The sequence below is a fragment of the Heptranchias perlo genome, chromosome 30 (genome assembly GCF_035084215.1).
Source record: "Heptranchias perlo isolate sHepPer1 chromosome 30, sHepPer1.hap1, whole genome shotgun sequence".
In the NCBI taxonomy this organism is placed as follows: domain Eukaryota; kingdom Metazoa; phylum Chordata; class Chondrichthyes; order Hexanchiformes; family Hexanchidae; genus Heptranchias; species Heptranchias perlo.
In genome coordinates, this window is record NC_090354.1 from 30320689 (window position 1) to 30333946 (window position 13258).

The following is a 13258-nucleotide window of genomic DNA, read 5'->3' on the forward strand; positions in this document are numbered from 1 at the left end:
TCCATTCGCAACCCCTCAGATAATGAAGCAGTCCGAGCCCACATGCAGCAAGACCTGGACAACATCCAGGCTTGGGCTCATAAGTGGCAAGTAACATTTGCGCCAGACAAGTGCCAGGCAATGACCATCTCCAACAAGAGAGAGTCTAACCGCCTCCCCTTGACATTCAACGGCATTACCATCGCCGAATCCTCCACCATCAACATCCTGGGGGTCACCATTGACCAGATACTTAACTGGACCAGCCATATAAATACTGCGGCTACAGGAGCAGGTCAGAGGCTGGGTATTCTGCAGCGAGTGACTCACCTCCTGACTCCCCAAAGCCTTTCCACCATCTACAAGGCACAAGTCAGGAGTGTGATGGAATACTCTCCACTTGCTTGGATGAGTGCAGCTCCAACAACACTCAAGAAGCTCGACACCATCCAGGACAAAGCAGCCCGCTTGATTGGCACCCCATCCACCACCCTAAACATTCACTCCCTTCACCACCAGTGCACTGTGACTGCAGTGTGTACCATCCACAGGATGCACCGCAGCAACTCGCCAAGGCTTCTTCGACAGCACCTCCCAAACCCGCAACCTCTACCACCTAGAAGGACAAGAGCAGCAGGTACATGGGAACAACACCACCTGCACGTTCCCCTCCATGTCACACACCATCCCGACTTGGAAATATATCGCCGTTCCTTCATCGTCGCTGGGTCAAAATCCTGGAACTCCCTTCCTAACAGCACTGTGGGAGAACCGTCACCACACGGACTGCAGCGGTTCAAGAAGGCGGCTCACCAACACCTTCTCAAGGGCAATTCGGGATGGGCAATAAATGCCGGCCTCGCCAGCGACGCCCACATCCCATGAACGAATAATAAAAAAACAGCGAGAGTGGATCGTATTATAATCACGTGTTGTGTCCTGCACAACATGGTGCATCAGAGAGGAGGCCCCATCCCTTATCCACCATCCACACCTGCCATCCACATTGAGGAAGAGCAGGAGAGAGGAGGAGGAGGAGGAGGAGGACGAACCCATTGGCAAGGCAATGGCTCACCTGGCTGCTCGTGAGGCTAGGGAGTCACTCATATGTGAACAGTTCTCGTAATATCAGAAAGTGAGAAGAGTCCAGTCCTCACACCACCTGAAAAGAACAGTGCCAACACCAGCACACCCTCCCCCACCCCACTCCCTGCACAAAACAGTCCTGCAACTACACATACACCCACTGTAAAGTGACCACTCCTACCACCCTGCTGGACAATAGTTTGGAGGACATGTGCGATGCCTTGTAAGGCCACTTCTAAAGTATCTGTCAACCTGTTTAAGTTCACCCTGAGTCCGAACGACCATTGTCAGGGCCTGAATGGACTCATTTGTGAGCCGAGCTTGAAGCTCAACGGAGGCTAGCTTTCTCTCCATCGCAGACATTCCCGCACCTGCCTGCGACACTATCTCAGACATTTCAGCAGTTACGTGCAACACTATCTCAGACAGTTCCTCACGTCCCTGCGACACTATCTCAGAGATTCCTTCTCGTACCTGTGTCACCATTCCACTCATGCAGGAGTTGGACTCCTCCATCCTCTGCGCTATTGTGGAGAGTGCGCGTGGCACCTGTTCCAGCACCTCGCAAATGTGCTGCTGTCCCTCGATCATTCTCCTTTTAAAGGATGGCCCCTGGGGTTCAGCATCTGCGTCCAGCTGAGCAGAGCCTGGAGAGGAGTGCTCCCACTGACACGGACTGTCCACAGCTGCCCCTGCCACCACTGACTGCTCGAGCTCACATGTGGTAACTCACCAAGTGCCAACCCAACTAACAGAGGACTAGGACCCACTGAGGTGTGAGTATCACACTAAGGCTCACTAAGATGTGACGGTGCACCCTCAGAGTCCAGGAGCTCCTCTGAGGAATTGCCCTCTGCCATCACTGCGGTCATTGAAGGGCCTGTAAGAGAACAGAAGGCAATATTAAGAATCATCACAGATGTGTCATGTTGCGATGAGCATACTGAGATGTTCAACATGCCAATCATTGTTAACATCAATTCATGTTGTGTGTGATGAATGTTGAAGTTGTGTCACCAGACGTTTGTGGGGTGCCAGTCTCGACGTCCCCGACGGACAGGCATTCGAGGATGCGGCTGATCTCCAGCGCCTCCTCATCCGCGTCTGTGAGGACCACTATCTGTTGTGGCCCCCCCCCCAGTCCTCGCCCTCTCGTGTGCATTTTGACCTCTCTTCTAGAAGGGGAGAAAGTACAGACGTGTGAGTGAGTGAGTGATGGTGAAGTGGCCAGCCGATGAATGCATTGCTTTGGGTGAGGCTGACCGTGAAAGAGATGCCTCAGAGGGTGAGTGTGAGACAGAGACATCGCATTGGATGAGGATTGAGGTGAGTGGTAGTGGTGGGGTGACTAATGGGGAGTTGAGGAACTGCTGAGGAAGTGAAGGTAAGTTGAGGATGAGCCTTAAGTGGGTGTGAGGAGTGATGTGATGGAGTAGTGTTGGCAGTGCAGAATGAGTTGGGGTTTGGGGGTGATGTGGAACACGGAATGTAGGAGAAACAGTAAGTGTACTCACTTTTGCTGACCTAGTTAGGTCATTAGGTCCTGCCCTGGACCCAAGCGCGGGATATGTTAATCCTGCTGGTGACCTCCTCTGCCACCTTGAGCCAGGCCTTCTTGGTGGCAGAGGCAGGGCGCTTCCTCCCGTCCGCCGCGTAAAACAGTTTCCTCCTCCTCCTCACTCCAGCCAGTAGCTGCTGCAGTGAGGCATCGCTGAATCTTGGAGCAGCCTTGCCCCTGTGCTGCTCCATTGTGTTTTTTGGTCTTTGCTCCAGCAAAAGCCATTGGATCAATGGCCCTTTAAATAGAGCCGCTCCAGCTGACAGCCTGTCATGTGGGTGCGCAGTCCGCCCACTGCGCAGCTCTCGGACGGCAAACCCGGAAACTACGTTAATGGCCACCAATTAGGTCGCGATTGCGTGGGGAACGGTAAGTTTTTATTATCCAGGTTTGCCGCGGGCCCATTGATCCCTCCACTGCCATCCCGCTGACCTTTCAAAATCGAGCCCTTTGTGTCCTCCTCACAGCTTACTTTCCCACCTCGCTTTGTATCATCAGCAAACTTGGATACATTACACTCGATCCCTTCATCTAAGTCATTAATATAGATTGTAAATAGCTGAGGCCCAAGCACTGATCCTTGCGGTACCCCACTAGTTACAGCCTGCCAACCTGAAAATGACCCATTTATCCCTACTCTCTGTTTTCTGTCCGTTAACTAATCCTCTATCCATGACAATATATTACCCCCAATCCCATGAGCCCTTATCTTGTGTGACAAACTTTTGTGTGGCACCTTATCGAATGCCTTTTGAAAATCCAAATATACTACATCCACTGGTTCCCCTTTATTTACCCTGCTAGTTACTTCCTCAAAAAATTCTGATAGATTTGTCAAAAACGATTTCCTTTTCATAAAACAGAATTGACTCTGCCTAATCATATTATGATTTTCTAAGTGCCCCATTACCACATCCTTAATAATAGATTCTAGCATTTTCCCGACTATTGATGTCAGTTTAACTAGCCTGCAGTTCACTGTTTCCTCTCTCCTTCCTTTCTTGAATAGTAGTGTTACATTTGCTACCTTCCAATCCACTGGGACCGTTGTAGAATCTAGGGAATTTTGGAAGATCACAACAAATGCATCCATTATCTCTGCGGCCACCTCTTTTAGAACCCTAGGACGTAGGCCATCAGGTCCAGGGAATTTGTTGGTTTTAGTCACATTCATTTCCCAGTTCTTTTTCTTTACTAATATTAATTACTTTAAGTTCCTCACTCTCATTAGCCCCTTGGTTCCCCATTATTTCTGGTATGTCTTTGTGTCTTCTACTGTGAAGACAGATACAAAATATTTGTTTAACGTCTCTGCCATTTCCTTATTCCTCATTATAATTTCTCCTGTCTCAGTCTCTAAGGGACCCACGTTTACTTTCGCTACTCTCTTCCTTTTTACAGACTTGTAGAAGATCTTACAATCTGTTTTTATATTTCTTGCTAGTTTACTCTCATATTCTATTTTCTCCCTTTTTATCAATTTTTTGATCGTCATTTGTTGGTTTCTAAAATTCTCCCAATCCTCAAACTTACTACTCTTCTTGGCAACATTTTAAGCCTCTTCTTTTAATCTAATACTATCCTTAACTTCTTTGGTCAGCCACGGATGGATCACTTTTCCCGTGGAGTTTTTATTCCTCAATGGAATGTATATTCGTTGAGAATTATGAAATATTTCTTTAAATGTTTGCCATTGCTTATCTACCGTCATACATTTTAATCTAATTACCTAATCCAGCTTAGCCAACTCGCCCCTCATACCTATGTAATTGGCTTTGTCTAAGTTTAAGACTCTAATTTCGGACTTAAGTACGCCACTCGAACTCAATGTGAAATTCTATCATATTATGATCGCTCTTCCCCAGAGGATCTTTTACTGTGAGATTACTAATTAACCCTGCCTCATTACACAATACAAGATCTAAAATAGCCTGTTCCCTGGTTGGTTCCACAACGTATTGTTCTGGGAAATTGTCTCAAATGCATTCCATGAATGCATTTGAGACAATTGCGGGTCCCCTAGCAGAGATATTTGAATCATCCACCGCTACAGGTGAGGTGCCTGAAGATTGGAGGGTAGCAAATGTTATGCCTTTGTTTAAGAAGGGCGGCAGGGAAAAGCCTGGGAACTACAGGCCAGTGAGCCTGACATCTGTAGTGGGTAAGTTGTTAGAGGGTATTCTGAGGGACAGGATCTACAGGCATTTGGAGAGGCAGGGACTAATTAGGAACAGTCAGCATGGTTTTGTGAGAGGAAAATCATGTCTCACGAATTTGATTGAGTTTTTTGAAGGGGTAACCAAGAAGATAGATGAGGGCTGTGCAGTAGACGTGGTCTACATGGACTTCAGCAAAGCATTTGACAAGGTACCGCATGGTAGGTTGTTACATAAGGTTAAATCTCATGGGATCCAAGGTGAGGTAGCCAATTGGATACAAAATTGGCTTGACGACAGAAGACAGAGGGTGGTTGTAGAGGGTTGTTTTTCAAACTGGATGCCTGTGTCCAGCGGTGTGCCTCAGGGATCGGTGTTGGGTCCGCTGTTATTTGTTATTTATATTAATGATTTGGATGAGAATTTAGGAGGCATGGTTAGTAAGTTTGCAGATGACATCAAGATTGGTGGCATTGTGGACAGTGAAGAAGGTTATCTAGGATTGCAACGGGATCTTGATAAATTGGGCCAGTGGGCCGATGAATGGCAGATGGAGTTTAATTTAGATAAATGTGAGGTGATGCATTTTGGTAGATCGAATCGGGCCAGGACCTACTCCGTTAATGGTAGGGCGTTGGGGAGAGTTATAGAACAAAGAGATCTCGGAGTACAGGTTCATAGCTCCTTGAAAGTGGAGTCACAGGTGGATAGGGTGGTGAAGAAGGCATTCAGCATGCTTGGTTTCATTGGTCAGAACATTGAATGCAGGAGTTGGGATGTCTTGTTGAAGTTGTACAGGGCATTGGTGAGGCCACACTTGGAGTACTGTGTACAGTTCTGGTCACCCTATTATAGAAAGGATATTATTAAACTAGAAAGAGTGCAGAAAAGATTTACTAGGATGCTACCGGGACTTGATGGTTTGACTTACAGGGAGAGGTTAGACAGACTGGGACTTTTTTCCCTGGAGAGTAGGAGGTTAAGGGGTGATCTTATAGAAGTCTATAAAATAATGAGGGGCATAGATAAGGTCGATAGTCAAAATCTTTTCCCAAAGGTAGGGGAGTCTATAACGAGGGGGCACAGATTTAAGGTGAGAGGGGAGAGATACAAAAGGGTCCAGAGGGGCAATTTTTTCACTCAAAGGGTGGTGAGTGTCTGGAACGAGCTGCCAGAGGCAGTAGTAGAGGCGGGTACAATTTTGTCTTTTAAAAAGCATTTGGACAGTTACATGGGTAAGATGGGTATAGAGGGATATGGGCCAAGTGCAGGCAATTGGGACTAGCTTAGTGGTATAAACTGGGCGACATGGACATGTTGGGCCGAAGGGCCTGTTTCCATGTTGTAACTTCTATGATTCTATGATTCTATGATTCTATGAACTCGTCCTCCAAACTACTTTCATCAATTTGATTTGCCCAGTCTATATGAAGATTAAAGTCCCCCACGATTATTGCATTACATTTGTAACAAGCTCCTCTTATTTCTTGATTAATACCCTGTCTAACAGTATAACTACTGTTAGCCCTATAAACTACTCCTACCTGTGTTTTCTGCCCTTTGTTATTTCTCATCTCCACCCATACAGATGTGAATTATTGGTTGTGTCGTGTAGTATTTGACCTGAATTACTGATCATGTCCTGTACTATTTGATGTGAATTGATGTGAATTATTAATTGTGTCGTGTCGTATTTGACGAGGATTACTAATTGTATAGTGCAGTATTTGAAGTAAATTATTGTTTGCGTTGTGTAGTATTTGATGTGAATTACTGATTTTGTCATATGGTATTTGATTTGAATTACTGATTGTGTCGTGTAGTATTTCATGTGAATTACTGATTGTGTCATGCAGTATTTAAGGTGAATTATGGATTGTGTCATATAGTAATTAGTGTTAATTACAGATTGTGTTGTATTATATTTAGTGTTAATTACTAATTGTGTCACATAGTATTTAGTACGAATTACTGACTGTGTGTGTAGATCACAATCAGTGAGTAGATCACACATTAGATCGGTGTTGCAGGAAGCCGGGACCTCACTCCTTCCCTGATCACCTTTTCTACATCTTTCTCACTCTTTTGGTAGGAAATTTCCCTCTCACTTACCTTTTTATTCTAATTTTTAACTTTTATTCCCAGGGATTTTAACTTTTCACCATAAGAAATAATTTGCCAGGATAAACTCGGTCAAAATATCATCTTATCAAAGTCTCTTTTTCCAGAGAGAAGCACTGTCAGTTGCCCCAGTTTTGCACCTCCATCCTGTCCATCCAATGGATCCAAAATGATTGTGTTTAACAGTCAGCCTTTTCTCTTTCTAGTACAACAACGTCTTGTCTCAGATGGAAACTACCTACAGTGTCGCAAAAGTATGTCGAGCAAACGGGAGCTGTCTCCCTCTGGACCCTGGTAAGTAGCAGACTGTAATGAATCAGCTTCACCTTCTTTATCATGTGTTAACTAAACAACTCATTTTCTACAGAGTGTGAGTGTGCAACACCATTCATACACTACAGAGTGTGAGTGTGTAACACCATTCATTCACTAAAGCATATCAGTGTGCAATGCAATTCATACACTACCGAGTGTGAGTGCGCAATGTCATTCATACACTGCAAAGTCTGAGTGCGCAATGCCGTTCATACACTACCGAGTGTGAGTGTGCAATGTCATTCATACACTACAAAGTCTGAATGTGCAACACCATTCATACGCTAAAGGATATCAGTGTGCAATGCCATTCATACACTGCAAAGTCTGAGTGTGCAATGTCATTCATACACTGCAAAGTCTGAGTGTGCAATGTCATTCATATACTACAAAGTCTGAGTGTGCAATGCCATTCATACACTACCGAGTGTGAGTATGCAATGTCATTCATACATTGCAAAGTCTGAGTGTGCAACACCATTCATACGCTAAAGAATATCAATGTACAATGCCATTCATACACTGCAAAGTTTGAGTGTGCAATGCCATTCATACACTACCGAGTGTGAGTGTGCAATGTCATTCATACACTGCAAAGTCTGAGTGTGCAATGCCATTCATACACTACCGAGTGTGAGTGTGCAATGTCATTCATACATTGCAAAGTCTGAGTGTGCAATGCCATTCATACACTACCGAGTGTGAGTGTGCAATGTCATTCATACACTACAAAGTCTGAGTGTGCAACACCATTCATACGCTAAAGAATATCAATGTACAATGCCATTCATACACTACCGAGTGTGAGCGTGCAATGCCATTTATACACTACAGGGTGTGCGTGTATAATATCATTATTACACTACAGATGTGAATGTGCAATGTTATTCACACACTGCGTGATGTGAGTTTGCAATGTCATGTATATAGTACAGAATGTGAGTGTGCAATATTATTCATACACTACAGAGTGTGAGTGTGCAACATTATTCATACACTACAGAGTGTGAGTGTGCAACACCATTCATACACTACAAAGTCTGAGTGTGCAACACCATTCATACACTACAGAGTGTGAGTGTGTAATGTAATTCATACACTACAGAGTGTAAGTGTGCAATGTAATTCATACATACAGAGTCTGAGTGTGCAATGTCATTCATACACTACAGATGTGAGTGTGCAATGTCATTCATACACTACCAAGTGTGAACATGCAATGCCATTCATAAACTACAGGATGTGGGTGTATAATATCATTAATACACTACAGATGTGAATGAGCAATGTTATTCACACACTACAGGATGTGAGTGTGCAACACCATTCATACAAGTAAAGAGTTTGAGTGTGAAACTTCAGTCATGCACTACGGAGTGAGTGTGCAATGCTTTGACAAAGTGAGAGTGGACTTGCTTCATGAAAATTGAGCGAGGAGGAAGCACAGATCGAGCGGCCCTAATCCCTAAGTTCACACTGAGGACACCATCCAACGTGTTGTGTGGCACTATCACCGTGCCAAATGGGATAGATTCAGAACAGATCTAGCAGCTCAAAATTGGGCATCCATGAGGCGCTGTGGGCCATCAGCAGCAGCAGATTTGTATTCCAGCACAATCTATAACCTCATGGCCTGGCATATTCCTCACACTACCATTACCAACAAGCCAGGGGATCAACCCTGGTTCAATGAGGAGTGTAGAAGAGCATGCCAGGAGCAGCATCGAGTGTACCTGAAAATGAGGTGCCAACCTGGTGAAGCTACATGCATGCTAAACAGTGGAAGCAACATGCTATAGACAGAGCTAAGAGATTCCACAACCAACAGATCGGATCAAAGCTCTGCAGTCCTGCCACATCCAGTCGTGAATGGTGGTGGACAATTAAACAATTAACGGGAGGAGGAGGCTCTGTAAACATCCCCATCCTCAATGATGGCGGAGTCCAGCACCTGAGTGCAAAAGACAAGGCTGAAGCGTTTGCAACCATCCTCAGCCAGACGTGCCGAGTGGATGATCCATCTCGGCCTCCTCCCGATATCCCCACCATCACAGAAGCCAGTCTTCAGCCAATTCGATTCACTCCACGCGATATCAAGAAACGGCTGAGTGCACTGGGTATATCAAAGGCTATGGGCCCCGACAACATCCCGGCTGTAGTGCTGAAGTCTTGTGCTCCAGAACTAGCCGCGCCTCTAGCCAAACTGTTCCAGTACAGCTACAACACTGGCATCTACCCGACAATGTGGAAAATTGCCCAGGTATGTCCTGTCCACAAAAAGCAGGACAAATCCAATACGGCCAATTACCACCCCATCAGTCTACTCTCAATCATCAGCAAAGTGATGGAAGGTGTCGTCGACAGTGCTATCAAGCGGCACTTACTCACCAATAACCTGCTCACCGATGCTCAGTTTGGGTTCTGCCAGGACCACTCGGCTCCAGACCACATTGGTCCAAACATGAACAAAAGAGCTGAATTCCAGAGGTGAGGTGAGAGTGACTGCCCTTGACATCAAGGCAGCATTTGACCGAGTGTGGCACCAAGGAGCCCTAGTAAAATTGAAGTCAATGGAAATCAGGAGGAAAACTCTCCAGTTTCTGGAGTCATACCTAGCACAAAGGAAGATGGTAGTGGTTGTTGGAGGCCAATCAACTCCGCCCCAGGACATTGCTGCAGGAGTTCCTCAGGGCAATGTCCTAGCCCCAACCATCTTCAGCTGCTTCATCAATGATCTTCCCTCCATCATAAGGTCAGAAATGGGGATGTTCGCTGATGATTGCACAGTGTTCAGTTCCATTCGCAACCCCTCAGATAATGAAGCAGTCCATGCCTGCATGCAGCAAGACCTGGACAACACCTATCTAACGTGTGATCTACTCACTGATTGTGATCTACACACAATCAGTAATTCGTACTAAATACTATGTGATACAATTAGTAATTAACACTAAATATTATACAACACAATCTGTAATTAACACACAAGCATATGTAGTGAACACACAGTGCACACACAGTGTACACACCATGTACACACAAGCACATGTAGTGTATACACAGGTGCACATAGTTCCCACACAAGCACACATAGTGCATACACAGTGCACGCAAAGGCACATGCAGGCACACACAGTGCACACACAAGCGCACATAATGTATACATAAGCACGCATAGTGTACACACAGTGCACACAAAAGCTTACACAGCGCACACACAGGCATGCACAGGCACATGCAGGCACACACAGTACACACAAAAGCCCACATTGTGTACACACGGGCACACACAATGTATACACCGTGTATATGTATGTACACACAAGCACACACAAGCACATATAATGTACACACAGGCACACAGGACGCACACATAGAACACACACAGGCAGACACACTGTGCACAAACATGCATACACAGTGCAAACACAGTGAGCACACACAGGACACACACAGTGAACACCCATGACACACACTGTGCACACACACTGCACAAACGGTGCACACATGGCTCATGCACATAGCACACACAAGATACACACAGTGCACATAGTACATACACACAATGCACACACATGGTGCACATACACAGTGCACACCCATTGCAGACAAATACAGTGCACTTACACAATGCACACACAGTGCACACACAGGACAAAACCAGCACATTCAGTGCACACACACAATGCACATACACAGTGCTCTATTTATCAAAAAGAGGGAGGCTGTGTTTGTCTTATTTTATCCCCTCCCTTCCTGTCCTGTTACTGCTTTTCCTACTCTCCAGCCGCCCTCTAGTATCACATCCAAGTGACCGTTCTCAGAGGGTCAGGCTGGTCAATGAGGGGGTTCAAAGCCAAGCTGCATCCTGTCCACACACACACACACACACGCACAGACACAAACACACACACACACACACACACACACATACATACACGCACAGACACAAACACACACACACACACACAAATACACACACACACACACACACACACACAGAGCCCTGTATTTACTATCACTCCTCACTGTCCCATCAAACACCCCCAGGGCAGGTAAAGGTATTTATATACACAACCCTGTATTTATATACACATAGCTCTGCATTATCTTTTCATGAAAATAAATTGACTAAATAACATTTTTTGGAAAGGTTTGAAGGACTGAGATAGCACTGAGCTGCCCTTCAGACCTGGTGCCCAGTGCAGACTGATGCCAGTGCCCTGCAGGATGCTACTAATTACTGCCACCCAGGTGCCTGCTGCTTCAGGCAGCTCACTGTCTGATCTGTCAATCATCCACAGATCTGACGGAGATCATGGCGACCTCAAACGACTACACCGAGCTGCTGTTTGCCTGGAAAGGATGGAGAGATGCCTCGGGAAAGAAAATGAGGACCAACTTTAAGAAATACGTGGAGCTGAGTAACAAGGCGGCAAGACTGAACGGTGAGGGCTACCAGGATGGGAGAGGCCTGGGGCTTTGTTACACAAGAAGCCCGTGTTAAAATTGACTTTCAGGAACACACTGCAGTGACTAGTAGTAGAAGGGATGGCGGTTTGTCCATTTGACTGTACTTTCTACCCATTGTCTCTATGTTTAGCTATGGTTAACGACGCTCACACCTTATACAGACTGGAAAAAGGCCATACAATCCCTTTTTTCTTCAACTTAAGTAATATTAGTCTTGGGTATTCATTATCCCATCAAATACTCCCAGGGTAGGTACAGCGCAGGTTAGATATCGAGTAAAGCTCCCTCTACACTGTCCCATCAAATACTCCCAGGGTAGGTACAACGCAGGTTAGATACCGAGTAAAGCTCCCTCTACACTGTCCCATCAAACACTCCCAGGGCAGGTACAGCACGGGTTAGATACAGAGTAAAGCTCTCTCTACACTGTCCCATCAAACACTCCCAGGGCAGGTACAGCACGGGTTAGATACAGAGTAAAGCTCCCTCTCCAATGTCCCATCAAACACTCCCAGGACAGTACAGCGCGGGTTAGATAGAGTAAATCTCTGCTCTGCCCCAACAGTGTATCTCAGAGGACCACCCCTATTCATTTTATATTTTTTCATTTTCCCACACCAGTCACCCTGTGACCTCTCTGAGTGAGATTGACAGCCGGTGCCAATTTTACACTGTGGGTCCACGTCCGTTCAGGACTTGGCAAAAAGAATTTCATGTAGGACTCGTCCAGCGGGTTGGCCGGATTTGACAAAGGTGAAAGAATCACGCCCAATCCACTGCACCATCCAGTCCTTGTATATTTCAATGTACCCGTGTATTGCCCTCCAAATGTGAGTCCCAAATCGCAGATTATCAAGAATAATTTATAGCCTGCTCTACCGGGGAATGACGTTGTCTCTATTTTATTTCCCTTTCTGTTTCCAGGACACGCTGATACAGGAGCTTTCTGGAGGTCCCTTTATGATTCCAAAACGTTTGAAGCAGATTTGGAGAATATTTACAACCAGCTAAAGCCCCTATACCTGAACCTCCACGCCTACGTCAGGAGAGCATTGCACAAGAAATACGGAAGCAAGTACATCAACCTGAGGGGTCCAATCCCAGCCCATCTCTTGGGTAAGATGGATGTATACATCATGAGCTTAATCTCCTTGAAACTCCAGAGGTGCCTCTAGGGGTGTTTGATGTGGGCTGGGGGAAACAGGGGTTCATTGCTCCTGCACAGTGTCCAAACTCTGCTTCCAGCCAGTGTCCTAATCCACCCTCCAACCCAACCCTATCAATCAAAGAAAGAGTCAGTCAGACCACGACTTTTCATTAGCGTGATTTCAGTGCTGTGGGAGGGGTGGGAGCCTGGTTGGAGGGATTCAAACAAGGAGTTGCAGGAGAGATGGGCACGGAGCTGGGACAACATGTTCAAGGACCTTGGAGAAGAAAGGGAGATTGGAGATGGGATGGTAGCTAGCGAGGACAGAGAGATTGAGGGTGGGCTTTTTTGAGGACGGAGGTCTCGATACTGTGGGTCCAAGTCCTTTCAGGACTTGGCAAAAAGAATTTCATGTAGGACTCG

At 45.9% G+C, this 13258-nt stretch overlaps 1 protein-coding gene across 1 annotated transcript in view; it reads left to right on the forward strand.

Annotated features, from left to right (window-relative positions):
- LOC137300026 (angiotensin-converting enzyme-like) overlaps positions 1-13258 on the forward strand; it is a 107191-nt gene that overhangs the window by 72727 nt on the left and 21206 nt on the right. Inside the window, exons 14-16 of the mRNA XM_067969118.1 lie at positions 7107-7194; positions 11520-11663; positions 12613-12804. Coding sequence (XP_067825219.1) covers positions 7107-7194; positions 11520-11663; positions 12613-12804 — 424 coding nt within the window. The remainder of the gene's footprint in view (positions 1-7106; positions 7195-11519; positions 11664-12612; positions 12805-13258) is intronic.